General features: G+C 44.1%; 1 protein-coding gene across 1 annotated transcript in view; it reads left to right on the top strand.

Annotated features, from left to right (window-relative positions):
• LOC138612630 (chemokine-like protein TAFA-5) overlaps window positions 1–21,999 on the top strand; it is a 50,498-nt gene extending 28,499 nt beyond the window's left edge. Inside the window, exons 3-4 of the mRNA XM_069685993.1 lie at window positions 5,258–5,385; window positions 21,751–21,999. Coding sequence (XP_069542094.1) covers window positions 5,258–5,385; window positions 21,751–21,999 — 377 coding nt within the window. The remainder of the gene's footprint in view (window positions 1–5,257; window positions 5,386–21,750) is intronic.
• The last annotated feature ends 423 nt before the right edge of the window (window positions 22,000–22,422 follow it).

Genomic DNA, 22,422 nt, shown 5'->3' with positions numbered 1-22,422 from the left:
CGCTCCCGGACTTGTTCCCATTTAGTTTTGCAGATTTCCACGTCGACTTCTAAAACAGAACTTATCTGTCTGCAGCTGTTTGACAGGCATGTTTGTCTCTGTGCAGCGGCAACGACACATCGTACAGATGTGGATAATCGTGGGTTCGGTCTATCGGCTTGTCTTCAGACCTTTCTGCCCTGCTGTCCCTGCTGCTGTGTCGACCCTGTCACATCCCCTCTGCCTCTACACTGCCCCTACTGCTCATGTGCAGACTGCATCTCACGTAGGCGTAGTGTTAATATTTAAGGACGTGCACAGCCGAGGCTCCATTTATCCTTCAGGGACCATGAATATAATTGATTTTGTCCAAAGTTGTGGACCAAGTGATTCACATTACCATCCATAGAGATTTGCTGCTAGTGTGCAAACCTTTTGATTATCTAAACTAAAACTGCTTATGATGGTTGTAGATCAGATGGTGGAGTTGGGAGTCCACTGATTGCTTTGTCGGTGGTTCAATCCCGTCCGCATGTTAATGTGACGTTGAGCAGCACACTGATCTCAAAAAAAGGTTGCCAATAAAATGCAAGTTTCTTAAAATCAAGGATTTCATGATGTTTTACAGTTCAATTAGGATTATCTTAAAAATGTACGAAATGACTTGACATGAACAGTCACATTTTGAGGCTGGGCCCTTGGACTTGGATCTGCTCGGTCCAGTTAATGTTTCAGTCTGAGGTGTTTCAGGTCCTTGTTGGACATTTTGTTTCTCTCTCTGAGTCGACGTCTCAGTCTGATTGTTTCCAGACGATTTCAGGAAACAGCAGCACTTACAGCCTCACTGTGAGACGTCTGATAAAACACAGGCACACTGCTGAGGTAATGGAGGCGTTATGGTGGGAAGCATGTGGCGTTTTCACTCAGCACAGGCGCCCCGGGACGATGAAGGAAAGAGGCGAATCAGCAGACGCTGCGGCCTCTGTCGGCTTCCATCTTCGTCCTCAGCAGGAAACTTGGAGGAGCTGTGATTACACGTCGTCTTCTCAGAAACAAACAGGCTGCTGCTGTTTCCTGCCGCTCTGCTCCCTGACACCTTTTATTGTGTCTCAGGGGGAGTCTGAGTGTGCTCAGTGCTGTACTACTGAGCCACAGGGAGAGATGTGGTGAAATCTATCCATACGTGCCAAACAAGACGACACGGAGGACGTGAACAGCAGGGACATTAACGAGCTAATTAATGTCTGTTGTATGTTTTAGATGAAATTCTCAGCAGGCGACCAATTGCATTCAGTATCTGTTCTCCGTTATCCGTTATGTATGAGTTGTCTCTGTTCACACACACAAACGACAGGTTTGACTGGAAACACTGGAAGCACTGACAGCCTCCTTTTGAAAACAGAAGAAGAAGAAGGGCTTTGAACTAAATCATGCTCCGTTTCTATATTTCACAATATTCTTTTTATTCGAGTGTCCAAATTCAGAGAGAAATGAATCCTCTGTGTTGTTTCATGACCGCGGCTTTTCCCAACAATCCAACAACGCAATCCTTCACGTTTTCTAGACACAAAAATTACAGTGACTGCTCTGTTTGAGCGGGTTAAGCATCGCTAGAAATACATTCTACTTTTCCTTTAGTTGACAAAGTGAAGACAAAGCTCAAACCTGACCCGCTGAGATTTGAGATGCCTTGAACGATAGCTTAAATGCTAACTGCCGCTGAAACCACAATGTTTCAGTGAATAGGTTTACCCTGCTTCAAGTCTTTGTGCTATTTAGCGGGTTCCAGGTTGACAGTAGGCCATCGATCTAATCGCTAACGCTAACAGTTCAGCTTTTTGTTCCAATTAGCTCAGAGTTCCTTTAAGTCACGCTAGCTTATAGCTCAGGTTAAGTCAGCTTAAACTTACCCTCTAGTTCATGTTAGCTCAGATTCTCTGCCCCTTAGCTTAGAGTTAGGGCCTATAAGCTTAAAGTTAGCTTCTAGATCCAATAATCTCTTAGCTTACACTTAACATCAAGGCCCATCAGCTAGTTTCTTAGTCAAGTTGGATTAAAGTGATCTTCTGAGTCCCCTTAGCATTAATTAACTTCTGACTCCTACTAGCACAGAGTTAGCCTCAAGGTCTAGTAGCGTAGAGTTATCCTGTAGTTCCAGTTACCAAGTTAGCTCCAGCATTTTGTTAGCTTAGGCCTTTGGGTCAAGTTAGCTTAGGGTCACGTATCCCCTTGGTCAAAGGAAGTTGGTTGTTAGCTAACACAATAAATCAGTAAGACTTGGATTTGTAAGAAGGAGGATGCTGTTTTGCTTTGATAGGAACAGGCTAGCATTTGCCCTCACTTCCAGGCTTTGTGCTAAGCTAGGCTAGCACTTCCCCCCTTTCTCTGGTGCTAAACTAGGCAACATGTCCTGGACTTTGCTGTACTGAAATGCAATAGATATCTGTCTTCTCATCTGTCTCTGGAGGAGACAGAGAACAAGAACACTTATGTAAATGGGGAATATTATTTTAATCCAACCTTGATGCTATTTGTAATTCAGAATCTGAACCCTGGACCGGAATTCTAAATAACCTTTTCATAAGCAATTGAAGTATTTCCTCGTTCCGTGGGAGGACTCCTCTCTTCATCATGATAGAGGTGCGAGAGCAATGTGAGGATTTAATTAAGTACCATGGCTGAGGGGAGCTGCTGTTCAATAGGAAATTGGTTTGATAATTGGGGGCTAACGGGCTATCACAATCACACCGCTGCTCCGCCGCTCCAAAGGGAGAACTGATTACCTGGTTATGTATTACAGGCCTGTACAGACTTTCATTTTCTTCATCTTTCCCCCCGGCTGGGCTCACAGAGTTTAATTTAACGCAGGGAATGAGAGCGGGGCTGGAACAACGGGAATGATTGGGTCAGTAAAGCGTCGCCCAAACAGCAGGAAATCCCTCTGAGTGAGGAATTCATTTTCAAACGAGATGACGGAGAGAGACAGGGGGTAACTGAGGCTGACAGGCTGACTGTTATAACCTACTATGAGTAAAAAAAACACTTATATTAATTATTCCTTTAAAGCTATGTCTTATAATGCGTGCTGTGTTGTGTCATGCTGCGTTGCAATGTGCTGCGCGTTGTTGGACAATGATGTCATGCCTTTGTTAGAGTTTAGGAATAAAATGAAGCTGAAGTCTAAGGCACAATTGGCAGACAGCAGACAGGCAGGTTGAAATTAAAAGCCTACCTTTATTTTGGTCTGAAGGCAGGTAGACAATTAGATCAGGCACACAGATCCAATTAAGGTGGTAGACAGAGAATCATCAAAACATGGGTCAGGAAATCGATCAGACAGGCAGAATGAGGGTTGGAAAACTAGGTGGATGCACACTCGACAATCTAGAGTCAATATCCTGCTCGTACTCAGGCAGTGAGTGGACGGAAATGGTCAGTTAATGGGAACAATGGGAACAGTGGTGTTACTTCAGGGGGGGAGGAATCGGATGCTCCCATTTGCTGAGTTTGCAAGTGTTTCTTCCTACGTCCAGGCATCCTTGTTGCAGTGTTGTATTACCTGTTATGTCGACGTATTTTCAGTCGTAGGATTTCTGGTAGAGGTACGCTGCGCAGTTATTTGCTCTGGCTGCAGGTGTTTAAACCTGTATCATTGCAGACTCTGGCATGTCACCGACGGACAATCATTCTCCATCCTACTTTGGCCGGAGCGGAGAAAGTGGCGCACTGTGGTTCACGAACATAAGTCCAGACATGATGACGGCAATGTATGCCAGTGCTACCAAAATAAAAGCTTTGCCATTGAGAGTGGGATATCCTGACATCACAAAGCGAAGGGGATAAAAGTAATGATTAGCAAATTGAATCAGAATCAGAAATACTTAATTTATCCCCGGGGGGAAATTTGTGCGTTACAGTTGCTCTGACACAGAGAAGCAAAGAGAAATATATGACATAATAGAAGTATATTATATATACAATAAAATAAGAGATAAGTGGAAAAAGTTCTAAGAGTTATTTACAAATGAACAGTGTATGCAGTGTTATGTCAACATATTGCACAATTATCCAGAAATGGAACACTACTCTTGTGTGGTTCACGTTAATGAGCTGGTTGACAGGTTAAGTAATCACCGAGCCTCCTTCGCCTCAATTTCTCTTCTCCCGTCCGATTGTGACACAAAATATCATTACAGTCATGAAACTGATGAAAATCCATCACAGCGACGGAGAACTTGAATCCCTGTGAACATGAACAACTTGGAAGACTTTGGTTCTAACTGGCCCTGTGCAGTAAGTGTTTAGCTGAACGCTAGCTTTTAAACTGGCAGTTGCATTTATGCTTAGAAATTCACAAAAGTAGAACTCATTTTTAAAGAATGGTTGCTGAACAAAATTTAAGTATCACAACATTTTGTCTCTGATAGCCTTTATTTTCTGCAAAATGAATAAATGTGAGTAATTTATAGCCAGTGGTGTCATTTGGCAGACTTACAGAAGAGTCCTGCCAACCAGCTTCATGTATTTGTTTCAGGAAACACTTCTCTGATATTGGTCATCGTGTTTGATGCTTCCTTCTTGTATCTTTCAACTTTATAATGAAGAACACTTTCTGTTCTCCTCTGTGTGTTTTCTCCCTCTGGGACCGGCGGCCATCTTTAATGAGATGAGCATACTGTTAATAGCTGACAGATGTTTGTCCGTACTCTGCTGAATAATGAACAGTATATACTTAATGATCTGCTTCATCCCTCTGACCTTTGACCCCCCACAGGACAAACTCTTAGTGATTTTGGTCCTCATCCAACATCCAATTTTAACACCTAAATATAAGAAAATATGCTTATTTAAATAAATATAACTTCACAGACAGGGAACGAAGCCAAACTAGACTTAAAGGGCCACTACACCAATTACTTAACGTTTAACTCAATAACCACATAGCCTCGAAGAACTGCTACAATGATAACCCTGATTATGTCACAGTGGATCAGTGGATTGTTTATTATAAGACTGACAATGTAAGAGGGATGAAACAAATCATAAAAAATACTCACATTTTGTACCCTAACAGGCTGCAAACAGACATGTTAATGAACTATTTAATTAGTCATTTAACTGAGAGTGGATGTGTGTTACTTCTGACAACAGTAAAACAAATGTTTGATGAAGTGAAAGTGAAGGAGGAACTGGGTCACACAGCAGTGAGTCATTCAGGGCCGTTAACAAACATCAAAATAACTCACCTGTCTCTCCTCGTCTTCTTCCTCCTCTGTAGTGCGTATCGTCTGGACTCGACAGTGGTGCGAGATGACTCCGTGTTTGGACGATGAAGGTTGTGATCTCCTGGTCAATCAGTCGGGCTGGACCTGCACGCAACCAGGAGGCCGAGTCAAGACCACCACGGTGAGACCAATGACTGTATAAAAAGATAAATTACATGACAGCTCCTTTAAAGTGAAGCCAAACCCTCTCTATCGCCCCCTGCTGACTGGCTGCAGTATAGCTCATAAAGCCCGCCTCCTCCATGTTAACAGATGGGACATGAGTCAAACTATAAAATCTAAATACATGTCAAATACATTTTTGTCAAACATGGTTTCTGTCATTATAGTTAGTTCTTATCATGCTGATTTATGTCCAAGTGTTCATTTTTCTGACAAGTTTACTTTTAATTAGTTATTTGATGCTGTAAAAAGGGGGTGTGGCCTCATGATTGACAGCTCTGTTGACAAATGGGGCTCCTGCAGCATTCTGTTCCCCGAGTAGCAGAGTAGAGGAGGAACGGCGAGAGGAGACGTAACTAACACTAACACTACAGTCATTGAACTTTCCATAAGCGTGAATATCTGCTTCAGACCGACACAAGAAGCTGTTCTGCTGCAGACTGAGCCCACCTGAGGGCTCCAACACGCCAAGGACACAAGGTAAAGGTGTGTTAGGGTAGAGGAAGGGCGGTTTACACTAAACTCACTTTGTTCTGTTATTTCTCATCGTCCCTTCCAACAGGAAACACTTAACATTAAGTAATTCTACATAGGACCTCTTTATTACCTATTCAGTAAAAGGGTAAGAGTTACAATAATAAACCAATAATATCAATTAAATATAAAGTGTTAATATTAAGGTAGAGTAAAACTGGTGTCACTGAGAGAGAGGCAGGAGTGCAGACACACGCTGTTGGATTTATCAGACGTCTTTTCATCACCCACCTGTCCCCGTCACTCCCAGAGACAAAAGTATATTCATTTCCCGAATAATAAATTTTAATGTATGCAACATTCATCGAAAACTCAGGGCTGGAAAGTGTCAGTTCCCTTCATCGCTTCCTTTTCTTCTTCTCTGTGTTTAATTTCAATCACAGATCTAATTTTAACATCAGCTTCTAATAGCATAAAAACATCATCTAACGAGGACGCTGCTGGCCCTTATTAGAGTCGCAGCCTGTGTGTGTGTGTGTGTGTGTGTGTGTGTGTGTGTGTTGATTGAATAATTGCTACCCATGAGCACTCTCCCGTCCATCTGCCACCTTCTCTTCACAGCGGCTGACTAACAGGAGTTGTTTCAAAAGCCTCCTAATGCAGCAGATAATATCACATCAACCAAACCCCATTCAAGATTTGATGATTTTTACAAAAGCTCTTCGTCTCCTTTCTGTTCTCTGTCACTCCGTGTTTATCTGTAGACTGTTTCAACTGATGAGCTTCATTATCCGCTTCACATGTTTCATTATGCTCCTTTAAAAACCTTCAGTTAAGTTCAGTAAGGAGTTTGTGTGTGTTTCTTCAGATGATGTGGTATCAGTAGACTTTCCCCACCACGTCAGAACAAACGGTAGAGTGGGCCGATTGTTTTCTTCTTCTTTCTTTTGGGCTGACGGAATCATAAAAACAAACAGATGTCAGAAACTTCCCTCCAGGCATTGCTGAACAATCGAATACACAAGAATGGGTGGATGTGAGGTCACAGTGACCTTGACCTTTGACCTTAGGGCACGAAAATTCAATCAGTTCATACTTTAGTCCAAATTTTAGGGTATTTCCTCCTGGCGTTACTGCGATATATCATGTTGACAAGAATGGGGCAGAAATGGCCAGAAAGGGTTTTTTTTTTCAGGATATTAAGATGAAGTTCACCTTTGACCTTTTGTGTAAAAATATAATTTATCTAATAAGACACTTGAGCTGAAATGTCCCAAAAAATGTTTAAAGATACAAGTGACCTTTGACCTTTGACCACCAAAATATGATCAGTCACATTATGATGTCAGAGTGAAGTTGACTTTTGACCTTTTTGGGTTAAAAAAAAAAATCTCTTTTCCTACAAGAAATTTGTGTAATAAACAGTGTGTGAATTTTTGCGTTACGGCGAAAAATTTACACATTTCTAAAGGTCACAGTAAGCTTGACCTTTGACCTTTGATGACCAAGATCTAATCAGTCCATCTTTAAGTCCAAGTTGACGTTTGTGCCTAATTTTAGGATATTTCCTCCAAATGTTCCTGAGATATGGTGACAAATAGACAAGCTGAAACCATAATGCCTCCGTCCTCAGCCCCGCCAGCCATCAGACACTTTCCCTGTGTTACGTCTAAATACATAAATTATTCTGACCCCAGTTAGGGCCATCAATACTCAAGAATCAGCTTTTTACAGGAGACATGAAGTTTATCTCCTCCTCTGCTTACAGGAAACTAGCTCCAATCTTACATTATGTTAAAAGAGAGATCTATAACCAACTGTCTGCACGTCAGAGCTGAGAGGGTCCTCTGATGGGCATCAACACACCTCCCTCTCCCTCTCTCCCTCTCTCCCTCTCCCTCTCCCTCTCCCTCTTCCTCTCCCTCTCTCTCCTGCGTTCTGGTCGGCTGGTTCGAGACGAGTCGGTCGGCTCTCTGAATAATGAAGTCTGTCAAACTGCCGCTGACTTTCACACGTCTGCGCGGTAACGGACCTCCCTCCTCCTGTCCGCTCCGTCTGAGAGGTTCTCCTCCGTGGGGAACTTGTTGTTTTAAAGATGGACAGCAGAGCGAGGAGCCGCTCGCCGTCACGACACTCAGAGTCACAGCGCTGGAGCGTCGCCGCTCGGCCTCCTGAGGACACAGACACTGCTGCACCCCTGCAGGACATCTGATAGCAGATACATGCGGGGATGTTTTCTCTCTCTGTGACTGAAAAAGAAAATCGCACTTGATTGAATTGTGTTTCCTTGGTGACAACCAAAAGACTTTAAAACTGTTGTCCACAAACCAGTGTGTGATATCCACAGACTGTATAAATAATGGATGTAGCTACCGTGATGTCACCCATTGGTTTCTCGACTGTGTAAATGAAGCTGAAATATGGACGCAGCCATGTTGATTACTGGAGCCTGAAGTGACCAAATTTGGATGAGAGGGTGGAGCTGCAGAGGAGCGGGGGGTGGAAAACACCAAGCTATCAAAGTGAACAGTCTGTGTCTGATCTATTAGCTGGTGAATGAGCTCATTTAACTTTCTCAGGAGGAGATTCTGTTCGTGACGGTGACTGACTGCAGGTGTTTCTTTTTCAGACTAAAGTAGCGGACTTGCCTCTCGCTCGCCCGGTGAGATAGCAGCGAGTGAACGACAAGTAACAGGAAACATAAAATAACCGATCTTCTCATCAATACGTCCCGCTGTAATCTCTCCGGGGAAAACCCAACAACTCCTGACTCCTCTTTACTGGCAGACGATTAAATAAATGTTTGATAAACACTGAACAGGCTAACAAGCAGCTATAGCGAGCACAGTATACCTGCTACTTACTGCTAAAAATATATCAATACAATAACACGAGCATTTAACTCACTGAAAAGCTGGAGCACAGACTTCTTGCATGTCCACGTTCCATAAATCCCGAAGAGACAGAGACAGATTGTTTGTCCAAACTTTGAAGGAAAAAATCCCCAAAAGGCTCCAACAACACAAACAAGTTAAAGGTTTAATAAGTAGGATTTTTCCCTGCATTTTGTCAACAACACACATCACATTTGTCAAACTGGGCCCCTCCTCCTGGACTCTTCGTCACCAGAAGCTCTCTCTCACTCTCTCAGCATCACGGTTACCGTTGCGCTAGCATGCTAACCGCCGGTTTGTCCTACCCGGTTTGAGGCACCTACCTGTCCAACAGAAAGAAGGCCAACTCTGCATCGCTTTCTCACCATGTTCCCCGGTCTGAATGGGGCCCAGTTGCTAACTTAAACCACTCCCACACTCACCTGTACGCTGTGATTGGCTCAGGGAACAACAGAGCCCCTTCTGAAAGCTTCCTGTGCAAAGCAAAACAACAGAATAGATGCTGAGGGAAGGGTCTGCACACACACTCACCAACACACATGTATAGAGGCCCAGAAGTGATGATTCATATTACATTTGTAAAAGTCTATATTTTATTTTTCTAGGAAAATCCTGCTTATTAAACCTTTAAGCTCAGTGTCTGTGTGTCTGTGTCTAGCAGACAGCCAGCAGGATCCACCTGTCACTCAAGTGACCACGCCCCTATAATTTACGGCTTAATATAATTAAACCCGTACAGTTATCTTGAACAATAAAATTAGCTATTTATAACAAAACTGTTTTTTGTACCAGGCTGTAAACATGTTTATTTCTGCTGTAAAAATTTTCCCATCTGCTGTAATGTAATTGCTTGTTTTCTGGAGCCTCAAGTGGCCACTCGAGGAACTGCAGTTTTTTGCACTTCCGCATTGGCTTCATTTTTCAACACCAGAGGTTGCCACTTGGTGACGTCATGGCAGCTAGTTGTACTATATACAGTCTTAACCCCATTTTTATTGTTGTTAACATGATGAAGGAGGTCACTTGACTTTATCCATGTACATTCAAAAGTCAGGAATTACACGAAAAGCTAAAAATACGTTGATGCAAAATGTCGTTGGCGAGATTTTTCCACGCTGTCCTCTGAGATCTTGTCACAAGCAGTCTCAGGTGTTCAGAGGGAGTTTACAGGATGAATTCTGGATGAGTCTAATTTGCATTTTGACAGCCTAATTCTGTAATCTGGACACAGAAGGCATTAGAGAAATCCCTTAATAACAGATCCTCCATGCATTCGCTCATTAATAAATCTCTAATCCTCTCTTAAAGGAAGATTTAACATCATTTCCAGTCTTAATAACTCTAAAACATGTTTGGCAGCACAATGTGAAGGATTGATGGTGATTTGAGGTTTCTGTAACACCTGGACCTCAATCCAGACTCAGAATGGAAGCAGAGGATTCTGGGAGAAGCAGTTTGATCCTGTGAGCTCGTCCTCCCTCTGATGAGCGTCTCCTCGGGCTCAGACGCTCACAACACTCTGCATCCCTTTGTCTTCATTTGGTTGAAAGATGTCGGCGCGTTGTTGCGTCTGCCGTCGCCGCGGGCTCGGCTCCGAACACACAGACGAGAAAATCTCCTTTTTTAAAGGAGCTTCACACAAACAAGCTCCTCTGCTAATGAAGGACAGCAGATCTGATTGCCTCGCTGTAAGGCAAATTAAATCACAGAGACGCCGCGCTGAGTGGGCGGACCGACACAAACTCTACTGTGTTTACACGAGCAGAGGAGTCAGCGTTCATTAAAACTACGAAAGCAGGATCAGAGGAACAAATGACGTTTAATTAGCCCTGAGGAGGTTTACAGGCGGGATGATGTACAGAATGTGGAGAGGATGTAATTAGAGATATACTCTGAGGCTGGATGGGGATTTCACGATGCTGCTTCACACTCTCTGATGTCTCTGTACAATAATGAAGAGGCTTTTCAAAGGATGCAATTGTTCTTGTAGACGGATCCTTTATGGACAGAGCTCGGACCTTTCTTCTTAAAGGGAAACACGACCGTTTAACACCGAGCCTCATGTAAGAACATCTTCTTATCCCTAATCTCATAGAAGCATAAAAGTGGAGACAAAATAAAAAAGGTGATTGTCTTATCCCAAACTTCTATTTCGGCCTCTTTACACCTCGTTTCTGACGGCTGTACTACAAACAAGATCACCATATGCAGGCTTTTCTTTTTACGTTAGCTGGCTCAACAAGACAATCAGGGTTTCAGCTCCAGGATCTGTGCAGGATTTGTTGCACCATTAAGCCGAAAATGTCCTTGCTTTTAAACCATGCGTTCCCTGCATCTGTTTTGAGCGTCGGCTGTGCACGTCGTCAATAATGACCACGAATGCAAGATGCAGTATGTGGAAAGACCAGAGAAGGCCTGATCACGATGTAGTTATCTTAGCATCCTTTTGACCCGTTTATTGGAATTAAATCACAATGAAACCTGTGTTTCACTGACGTCCTGCTAGATGCAGTGAGTATGTATGATTTTGGCTCACGGATAATGTAACCACCACTCACCAGAGACAGCTGGACAGGCTTTCTACAGCTGAGATAGTTGGTGTCCATCCCAAAAAAGTGACATCTTTCCGAGCTAACAGGTCATTAAACTGGGCTCAGGTCAAACTCGGGTAACAGGAATTGGCGGTAAAGTTAATCCAGACAGTTCCTGGAGAAGAACCGAGATGTGAGCGCTGCTGAGGACGTTATAAACCGAGACGAGGCGCAGTTAAGTTGTCAATATTTCATGTTGTTTCTAATGCAAAAAGTACGATTCATATTGCGGTCAAACTTGCACAAGTAGGTGAGGTGAAAATTGCCTTCGCTTTTTGTCTGCAAACACCACAAGAGAAGCTTCACCTGAAAACTCACCTGTGTGTTTCAGAGCCGGACTTTAATCCCTCTGGAGGATGTTAAACATCTCCAGACTCCTGGAACATTAAAGCAGAGTTTAAAACCCTCTTTAATATTTGACGAAGCCGCAGCTTTGTGATATTAATGAGACGACTTCTGGCTTGTTGCTGCTCTGGAAGAGGAATAAATAGAAACGCAGCTCATTGTTTCTCATCACGAGCTGTAATTCATCATAAAGCAATTATGTTGGAAACAAGGCCGCCTGCTTTCCAGTTTACTCCACGCTGCAGTGTCATGGAAACAGCAGCGCGCACACACAAACACACACACACACACACACACACACACACACACACACACATCTGATAACTGAAGGCTGTTTGTTGCTGTTTTACAGGAGTAATGTGATTTTAACTGATGTGTAACAAACAACACAATGGAGCCGTTTTCTGTCGTCCCTGATTTTATTATTTTATATATATTTGGTCTGCTGTTCTTCGGTCCTTCTCCTGTAATTATTTTGTTTGTTTGCTATTAATTGCGTTTGTGTTACTGAGCAGCACAAAGTAATGTCCTGTAATGAAGGCCGGCTAATAATTGTTTGGTATGATGCTCTTATTTACCCTCCTATTTGCGTCATTGGTAAGAAACTAAATATTTTTTATAGCTGTGTTTAAATCATCATCTGTACCTGACAGGAAACAGTGACTGTGACAGTAAGGCCCTGTGTCCACTAACAGCGTTTTTTGTGCTGGCAGCGGCCACGACCTCAATTTCAGGGCGCTTCTCACCGGTGCTTACTGTTGCTAGGTTGCGTAAGTTGCCAGGCAGCTGTTCAGCTTCCGCCTATTGAAGGAGATTTTACAAAGAAACAAAAAAACAATGAAAGGAGTCGTGTCCTGGCGTTAGCAGCTGCTCTACACCTGGAAATTGTATCCTCGAAAAAACGAAAGGATTAGCTTCTCCTCCGCCGTTGTTGTTGACAAAGCTGATATCAGAAGTCCCGCCCCTTCTTGATTTTGATTGGTCGGTGAGGGAGGCAGTGACGAGCGTGGCGGTGTTCCAAAAGTTGAACTCTTTCCAGCTGAGATCGCAGTGACAAAAAACAGCTGACGCAGAGGCCGTTTTTTTGTGTGCTATAAACACTGAACTGCATTGTATTCGTATAGAAAATATCTGCTGCCAAGCTGTTAATGGACACATCCGTCATTCAGTCTGACTCTGTCTTCATGTTCTTTGCCGTTTACTGTCTAATTTGGCTCAAACCGATTACAGGTGTACAAGCACATGTACAAGAGTTTTTATTCACAGCTCAAAATGTTTCTAAATTGTCAAAATTGTTGGGTTTGTCAGTTCTTCAAGAAATTATCTTCAAGAGGAGAATTTCCCTCACAACAACTTTCCAGAAAGGATCCCCGCAGAGAGAGACACCTTTGTGAAAGAGAAGATGCTTTTTTAAAGCTCTTCAAAGCCACCAGACTCCATTGACAAAAAGCGTAATTTAACCTTTCTGAAGTTGCTGATCTGCCACTGCCTCGACCGGTTAGTTTGTTTATGTTATCATGTGACTTTAATGATAAAGGGTTAGTTTTGAATGAACACAATATTTTTGAAACACACAATTAAACAAAAAACCCAACCAACTGAGGCAACTGTAGACCAGCAACTCCTGTGCTCTGCGAGATAAAATTACTGTTTTTGTCAATGGAGTCTGGTGGCTTTGAAGGGAGTGATGTAACGGCTGTTTCTGCTTTCAAAGAAGGATCTTACCTTGACAAAAAAGTTGATCTCTGTCGGGATCCTTTCTGTAATGTCAGAAACTCAAAGTAACATCCTGAGAGGTAAAAACAGGCAGTTTGGGCGCATTTGTCCAAATAGGGCTCAGATTTGAAAATATCAGAATTACTCTTTCAGATGTTTTTGTACACAGGGGCCTCGAGCAGACCAAACCAGGAAGAACAGACCCAGAGCTATAAGACGCTCAGTATGTGTATCGGCTTCCTCCCTGTGTTTCCCTGACTCTCTGCTTGTTTCCTGTGTTCCTCCTCGGCTCTGTTATCTGCTTGTTTAAACACCTGGCTGTGAATTAAAGACTCTCCCACTGTGGGTCGGGAGAGAGTGATGCGTGACAGGTGCTGCCTTCTGATCCTCTTCCTGTAATTGATCCCATTGGGCCGTCTGGCTGGCGCGGGAGCCAATCAGAGCGCAGGTTTAAACTGCGTGGCCCGCAGCTGCTTTTGTGAAGTCGACAGCAGGAGACGGGAAGTGTTTGAAGACGAGCGGACTCACGACAGCAGCTCTGATTAAAGATGTGAGGTCACCTGAAGACGTCCAGGTGTTTTTTACAGTGCGGATGTTTTCACTCATGTGGAGCTGAAATTGTCATTATTATTAAAACTAACAATAGTTACGACAATTGTTGCAAATATTATGTTTTAGTCATTATTTTTGCACGGCTCTTAAAGCTTATTTTGCAGCCAAAGCAGGCAGCAGAAAAAGCTCCAGAAAAATATAGTACACTGCCTAAGACGCATGGAACAGTAAGAGACTAGTTAGTGAACGTAGTGCAGCATTTAGCAGCTAGAGAGCCAGACGCTTCGCTCAGGAGGTGGTGGAGACCAAAAACAGAGCTTATAAGGACTTACATTCATACGGTGGAAACAAACTCGACTCCAGATCAATGATAACGTTGCCCCCTGACCTCCGGATGTGTTCAATATTAACTTCTCGTTGCCCCCAAGAAGCCAAACAAACAGTTTTGCAGGTTCGCGTGGCTCTAAAGCAGATACACTTTTCCCTCTGAAGTCTTTACAGAAATTTAAATGAGGGTTTAAAATAAATGAGACGTAAAGATGGAGCCGTCAGTGGTGAAGAGGTTAAACCTGCTCTCTGCTGTTCATCCCTTTAAACAGTCAGCTGGGAGCGGCTGAAAGTGCTGAACATTTAATTTCCAACATTCGTACATGATCATTACAGTCTGTGGAGCGGGGGGGTAATTTGCCGTTGCAAAGGTGTAATCAGGCGTCGCAGCAGAAAGCAGAACTCATTTGTGGCTCGCTGCGTCGGCTCGCCTGGAGTTTTTTTTGTTTCTTCACAACGTAACCGTCCTTGAACACAGCGTGTGACTTTACCTGTCTGCGTGTTTCTGCATGTCTCTTGTCTGGATGAAACCTGCAGCGGTGGTGCGTTGAATTTATTTTTGGTCGCACAGGGAGGAAAAGACAGAGGAACAAATCACAGTCCGCTCAATCAGACAGAAATCCAATTCTCCTTGGAGAGAAGGTGAACGTGGACACGGCATGATGCAAATTCAGCGACTGAATAGCCTGTAAAGTGTCTTTTTTTTTGAACAAGATTACAGCTGCTTGTTCTCGCCTCGTTTTCCGCTCGGATGGAAACGCTCAGGGGTCAGTTTGACTGTAACCTCCTGTTAGCTGTCACAGGGAGTTTGAAGGCACTGATTTTACATCCTCAGTGTTCTCCCCACTTTACGTCGAACCACAGACGTCCTGAGACAGTCAGCAGTACGGGTAATTACTGAAGCTGTAGAAGCTCCTAATTAAAAGTCGGGACAAACGTCAGCAGCTGCAGATTTGATCAGCTGTAGATGATTAATGATAATTAATGAGCTCTCTGCTGCTGGTTGTTTGTACGCGTTTGTTTTCTGGGGGAACAGTAAACACCACTGTGTGATAAACCACTGCACTAACATGATAGCACTGCTTCTTCTGCTGCTGCACCAGAGGGATTTTATTTGCAGGTTGTCTGTTCCGCTCTTGTGACACAATATCTCAGGATGCCAGGAGGGAATATATTAAAAACTGGCACTAAGTCCTCTCGGACTGAAGGATGAACTGATTAGATTTGGTGGTGATTCCCACGTCGTCAGACACTGACAATCTGTCACAGCTCTCAGCGTCTCATGTTGACGCACAGTGTGCCCTTTAGCACCAGACTTCAGGAGACTAAATTGGAGTCTTTCGGGAAAACAAAAGTCAACTTTTTATATGAGCCCAAACCGCAGCTGTGTCTCAATCCAGGGGCTGCATCCTTTGAAGGATGCGGTCGACGGAGGATGAGTCAGTCGTAGTCTGTGTGGACCGCTGAGGCCGAACTGAAATGAGACACTCTGGTCTACGGAGGATTTCCTGTTTGCGTCACCAGCTGTTCCCGCCCTTAACCTTGCGTCACCAAATGCGGCACCTAGCAACAGGTAGCTAGCCAGCTAATTAGCTATCATAACCAACGTCATGTAACTTAACCTATTATTTCAAAGATAATTTGTTTCAAGGGCCCTTTCGTTATCTTTGATATTTGTATCGCAGCTGTTCGATTGAACCCAAAAACTTTTACATTTGAAAGTGTATTCCCCGGCCCGTTAAGAGCTTTGTTTGCACAATGAATCTCAGGATACGTTGGGCCGTGAAGGATGCACCCGATGGATCCTTCGTGGCCCGGGAAACGTAGGACGTATCTGCACCTTCGACGCACCGCTGTGACGCAATTAGCCTTCAATTACGTCCTTCGCAGGCTGCAGCCCCTGAATTGGAACACAGCACATGTTCCCATTCCCAAATTTAGCCGTGAAGTTTTGTCCCTAAACCTAATGAAACAGACCTTTTCTTGTTACCGTAATGTTAACCATAGCCTGCTGAAGACATACTTGAAACAGACTCTTAACAAACCCTTCATTGTGCGTCTGTATAACCTCTTGCACACATACACTGAACACAAAAAGAAGAATTTTTCATCCTCCAAGAGAAATGTCCTCAACAAGTCGAGCGTGAGCCGATGTGTGAACGCAGCAGGTAATAGTCAGGAACATTCAACGCAAGCGAGTGGGCGGGGTGATGGTGTTTACATCATGCAATCGCTAAGAAACCAGAAGAGCGACGAACAACAGGATGATTAAAAACATCCGAGGTTGAAGAAGAAGGATCGTTAACAGGACAACAGCAAAGATGTCTGCAGACTGGAGCGATGAAGAGAGTCAGGAGCTTCTGCTCACCTGTTGTAGGATCACATAGTTATTATATCATGTCCGGCCTCATTAGACCCCCTGGTCTCCAGCTGTGAGGGACGTGTCTGAAAGGGCAACTTGAAATTTGAGTGCATGTGTGAGAAAGGGCTTCTGAGACACCTTTGGTGCTGGTATTTGACAACCTGGAAATAGAATGTGTTGTCCATTCCCACGATATCGCAGCAAAGCATGAAGGGAATTTTATTATATCTGACTTCATGTTGTTTTTTTTAAAGTTATAATCACAAAGATCTCAATTTTGTTCTCTTTGGCGCCACCTATGGTGATAAACGGTGAGCACACAGATATCCAGACAGTGCTGCATGTGTGACGTCCACGGTTGGCTCCGGTTGTAACTCTTGATTTTCCTTTTCAGACTGTTTGCTTCATCTGAGCGTCGAGTTTGTTTCTTCTTCTTTGGATTTTCACTTCTTGTTGAAGTTGTATCTGTAGTCATCCATCTTTTCTTTGTTTGTTCAGCCATAGTAGATTACTGTTTACTCGCAACACTTGCAGAGAGCGGAAAAGCAGCCGCTTGGCTCCACCTACCCTCTCTGGCAGACCAACCACTGCTGGCTGATGGAAAACGCGTCACTAACTGGGCGCCGCTTGGGATTTTTGTCTGTGAATGTCGTACCGTTGGCTCAATCACCATTATGTTACCTCATTCGGTGACTTGACAGACGTTTGTTTAAATGAAAAGAACACCATCCGTCATCAGTAAATGGACCCCTCGGTCTATCCTCGATCCCTGTTGGTTCTTAATAAAGTCACTTTGGCCTCGGTGTCGTTGAGAAGGAAACCAGTCGACGATGTTTTTCAATGTTTTTTGTGACTGATTTTAGCAAAGACATGATCTTTGTTTCTAAACTTAACAAAGTAGTTTCGGCCTAAATCTAACCACGATTTCACGATGCTAAAAATGGCTTGGTATGTTTGTCCGGTACGCACATTTCTGTGATGTGTTGCTTGCCTTCAGCAGAGACGCTGACAAACTGTTGGTATATGAATAAAGGAGAGCATCAGTGTTCCAGGTGTGTGAAAACATGTTGATTGGACATTTCAAACCCGGGCTCGGTCTGACAATGAATTCATAGTGACAAAGGAAGAGAATAACGAGCAGAGTTTGTCTCCTCGGTTGCGTCTCTGTTCTTTAAGGGATGAATATATTTAGTTTTTTATTTTGCATGAGGCCTTTCATCATGCTTGTGCAATTGTTTCCATCTTCATACTCTATATTTATTTTTAGTGGCTTTGCGCGGTGAAAGTCATCATGCATTAGCAGCTGGAGGTCCCTGTCTGTCTCTGCAAACATGGAAACAATCACTGGATTACTTGGACGATAATGAGGCGACATACAGAGTTAGGACTGCCTATTTTATGATTTCCAGGCTCGTGTGCAGCTGTTATTTTCTTCATTTACATATGAGAGATATTGCTATAATTATACCTGGAAAAATGTAGGCTTTCTTCACCTGTATGCATGAGGGAAAAGTGTGACCAACAAGCTGGATTGTGAGATAAAGATGACGTGTTGTGAACAAGAACAAGAACACTGTAGAGTTCACGTTGGTCTGCAGCGTATCACAGCAGCAAGCGTGGAGAGGCGGTCCACGTGCGCTCTGACAGCAGGACTTTGAGCAGCACATCTGAAATGTTCCAAACACACCTTCACCTCCATGTTTCATCAGCTGTGAGCGGGGCGTTTAGGGACGGTCTGAATGCTGATGCCGCTCCGGTGTGATGCATGGTTCTCAGTGTAATCCAGCTCGTCCTTGTCTGACTCCTCCGACTCTGTTAGGATTCCAGCTGCAGTCAAACAGGATGGACATGAATAATTCAGGGGTGAGCGGCTCAGAGGTGCCGCCACTCCTGCTGCTGCCGCTTCTTCTGCTTCTTGCGAGTCTTCACCTGGAAGCAATTACAGAGAGCTGCGGCTCCACAGAGGGGGCAGAAATGAAGTGTGCCCGCTCGTCCCGGGAGCTTTCTGTTTTTAATCAGAGTCTCAGAGCCTTCAGGAGGACACGTCTGCACTCCAGGAGATGCAGCCGCCACATGATGGGTGGCGCCAACGTCAAATGCGAGTGTAATGTAGATCAAATCAAAAAACACTTACGACGTGTTCAGGACAGAGAATAATTCACCTCTACAGTTTTGCTAGTGATGCTAGCAATGTTGAGTTACGTTACTTATGTTACTGCGTTACCTGCTGAGTACAGTAACACGTTTGATTACTTCTGCGTTAAAATTAAACCTCCTTTGCGCCTCGTTACACACGTTATATTGTCAGGATGGCGTGCAGCCTGCTGTACAGCTACCTTTGAATATATCGACTCTACCGTCATTACATCGCTTTGTTTACGGCCCATAATCTGTAACTCTGCAGCCTGATAACCGGGGCGGCTTTTTGTTGTTGTTTTTAATGACAGGCTTTTTGCGCGCTGCTTTTGCGTTTCTGTGCGCCTCGCATTTTTGAGGAAACGCTCAGAGCGGCTCAAGCTGAAAAAACTTAACTCAAAGCAGAAAAGCGTTTTTTCTCATTGTCCAATCGGATGAAGGGAGAGGCGGGCCTTTGATCAGTTTACAATATAACGATTAAGTTAATGACAGCTAATGACGCGGTGAAAAAAAGGGGGCTGCAGTGTTTTACAGCCTGCACACGCTCTGTCTGATCGGGACCTAACTGTGTGTCTGCTGCTGGTGCTGAGCAGGTAGTGCACAGTGGCTTTGTAGTGCTTTTCCCTTAAAATGGCGCAATAAGAGACTGAGAGTGAACACAAACAGTACAGTTGTAGGCCAGGCGGCTTAACAGTGAGCTGAAACACACCTATCAGCTGAGAGGAGCTGCAGATTCAGCTCAAACTTCTTTGAAGGTTCTTTCCTACAAGCTTAAAAGTAAAAGCTGATAATTAAGTAATAACATCTGCAGCTCCTGGTTTTGTTTTTGGCGAATGATGAGCTCAGCAGCAGCCTGTTGCCGCGCTCACAAACAATCAGAGGTAGAATATAATACACCTGTTTAATCTCAGACGGCTCAGGTAAAACTGCTGACTGCAGGTTTGGTCGAAATCTTTCAGTGTTGGTCTTCAGCTTTAAAGTAAAAACTCTTTTAAGTTCTCTTCCTTCTGTTTCACGAGGAACAGTTCTTCTAAGAGCACAGAGGAGATCTCTTTAAGTTTGCAGTCCTCACAGTGTTTCTCTCTGTTACACTTTCTGTCGATATTTCAGCTCCCCGTTCCTCCTCTCGTTCCCTCCTCCCTCTGCGTCTCCGACACGCTGAGACGTGTTGTTGTATAAATTCCCATTCTGTCAGTGACTCTGTATTCAGTCTGAGTTCCAGCTCAGCTGCTTTAATTGGATGAAGGGCTGTGTGGGTTTTAATTCTGCAGTCTGTGTGAGGCTCCTTTTCGCTAATGAAGCCCAGCAGAGTGGCTCAGGTCGAGACGCTCGCCGACACCAGCTGGAGGAAAAACACAAAGCTGAGGAGAAGCTGAGCGGCTGGAGAGTTTTTAATTAAGCAGCTCAAATCAATAGCTCCATGCACATGTTTGTATTTATTGTAGCTATTTTGACATTACGTATTAAACTAATACGTGTTGTACAAAGACGCCTCTGAAGCAACGTTCATTTGAAGTCTTGGCTGGAAGCCGTTTATGGCTAACCGATGGCTACACCGGAAGTACAGAGAAGTTGGCCATCGTTCCCAGAGACATACTGGCATCCGACGATTGACGGGCGCTGAACTAAAATGGTTGTAGCCGTTGTTGGTTTTGTACCTCTGACACTGAAGGAACACCTTTTGTTCCTCTGTGTGGTGAGAACAGTGTGTATGAAAATAACAATCAACACTTTCTTGTACATTGTGTTTTATTTGACAAAAATCCAGAGGATAAAAAGATCCGTAAATACGATCAAGATCAGTTGTTCCTTGTGTAACGTGTCAGGCAAGGCACCTGTGAGTGTGGCTGTACTCTGTCGGTAGGATGGCAGGTATGATTGTGTCCGGGCGCAGTGCTGGTGTCATCATAAGGGACCCTCCCTTATGAGCTCAGTTTGGAGCTCATGCTTAATGGACACCAACTGATGTTCTGCCTGAAGCAACATGTATTATTCCTGGAGCTGCGGATCGGGAGAGTCGGAGCGGGATGGCGAGTGAAGAGAGTGGATAAGAAAAAAGCGTACGCCACTGTTTCACCATTGTGTGTTTGTTGTAAGCGTACTTGCCATAAAAGACGGCTCAAACTACCATTTGCAAGTTGGACTGGTCCCTTAACACAGACGCACTCTACAAGAAGGGGCAGAACCGCCTCTTTTCCTTAAGGAGGCTCAGATCTGTAGACATCTGCAGTAAGATGCTGCAGATGTTTTATCAGTCTGTGGTGGTGAGTGTTCTGTTTTATGCTGCAGTCTGCTGGGGAGGCAGGATAAGACACAAGGACGCAAGGCGACCCGACAAACTGATGAACAAAGCCAGGTTGGACTCACTGGGGGATGTGGTGGAGAGATGCAATATGAAGAAGGTCGAGGCCGTTCTAAACAACACGGATCACTTCATAACACCTCGATGGACCGAAGAAACAACGGTGGTGGACAGAGAGATATAGACGATCTTACCCACAGCCATCAGACTTTTTAATTCTTCAGTAAATGGTAGATGAGATGCCAGACAAGTGAATTTCCCTTTGGGGATCAATAAAGATATTATTGTTCTTATAACAGAAGTGTAACAGAGTGGAATGCTTGTTTGTTTTGCTCCTCCACATTACAGAAACATTTCTTCATTTGAGGATTCAGACGCATGCATTACAAACGTCTATACATAATGTGATAGGAGAAGATTTACACACTGCCCAGAAGTATGAAGATCAATTAAGTCAGCTCAATCTTTAGCAGCTGTATTCATCTGAAGTGGGCCATTCTGCATAACTAGTCATTTTACTTTTGGTACCTTCAGTTTATTTTATGCCGATACTTTTATACACTGAACAATGTCAAGTTTCTTCATGTGTTAACTTCACTTCCTTTGTGACCTCCTCCGTCTCCAGCAGCTGAACATTCTTCGAGTCCGTCTCCTCTCTGACGCTCTGATAGTCTGTGACAGTCTCTCCTCCTGTCTGTCCTCAGGTCTCCTGACAGCGGCGGCAGGAACAGACGCTCCCCAGAGACAGACTGGTTCCCATCGTCCATCGCCCATCATCGCCGAGCGGAGCATCCTCTGCCGCAGCATCAGCCGCCATCAGAGCCGCGGGGCGACACGCCGGCACTCCCTGCTTCACGCACGGCGGGTGACCTGAGGAAGCTGCAGCCTGGAGGAGAACACAGGGACTCCTTTTGTTTTCCAGGAGGTCTGGAGAGCGGATCACGACGAGCTGCTGGATCGATCGCTTTGTTTGGCACAAAACTCTGTTTCGTTTTTACAGACCAAAGATGAACAGAGCCGACGATGAGACGTCCTCAGAGGGGCAGAGACTCTCAGAAGCCCCCCCTCCGCTCCACCATAAGAAACATGTAAAGAACACACACATTGTGATATTATACAGTAAGTGACTTAACTGAGCAAACATGTATATGAGTTAAAGATAAAACATGTATCTGTCTGAGGAGAGATGAAGCTTCGGTGTTTCTGTTGGGACGTTCAGCATCAGTCAGTGGAGAAGGTGAAAAATCACTTCAGACGTTTTTATGATGAGACATAAAACTTTGTGCACTTTTGGGAG

This window comes from Semicossyphus pulcher, unplaced genomic scaffold (assembly GCF_022749685.1).
Source record: "Semicossyphus pulcher isolate SPU_LCO1_2020_fin unplaced genomic scaffold, fSemPul1.0.p SCAF_8, whole genome shotgun sequence".
Classification (NCBI taxonomy): Eukaryota; Metazoa; Chordata; class Actinopteri; order Labriformes; family Labridae; genus Semicossyphus; species Semicossyphus pulcher.
The sequence above is the reverse complement of the archived record's forward strand: the minus strand, read 5'-3'. Positions and strand labels throughout refer to the sequence as shown.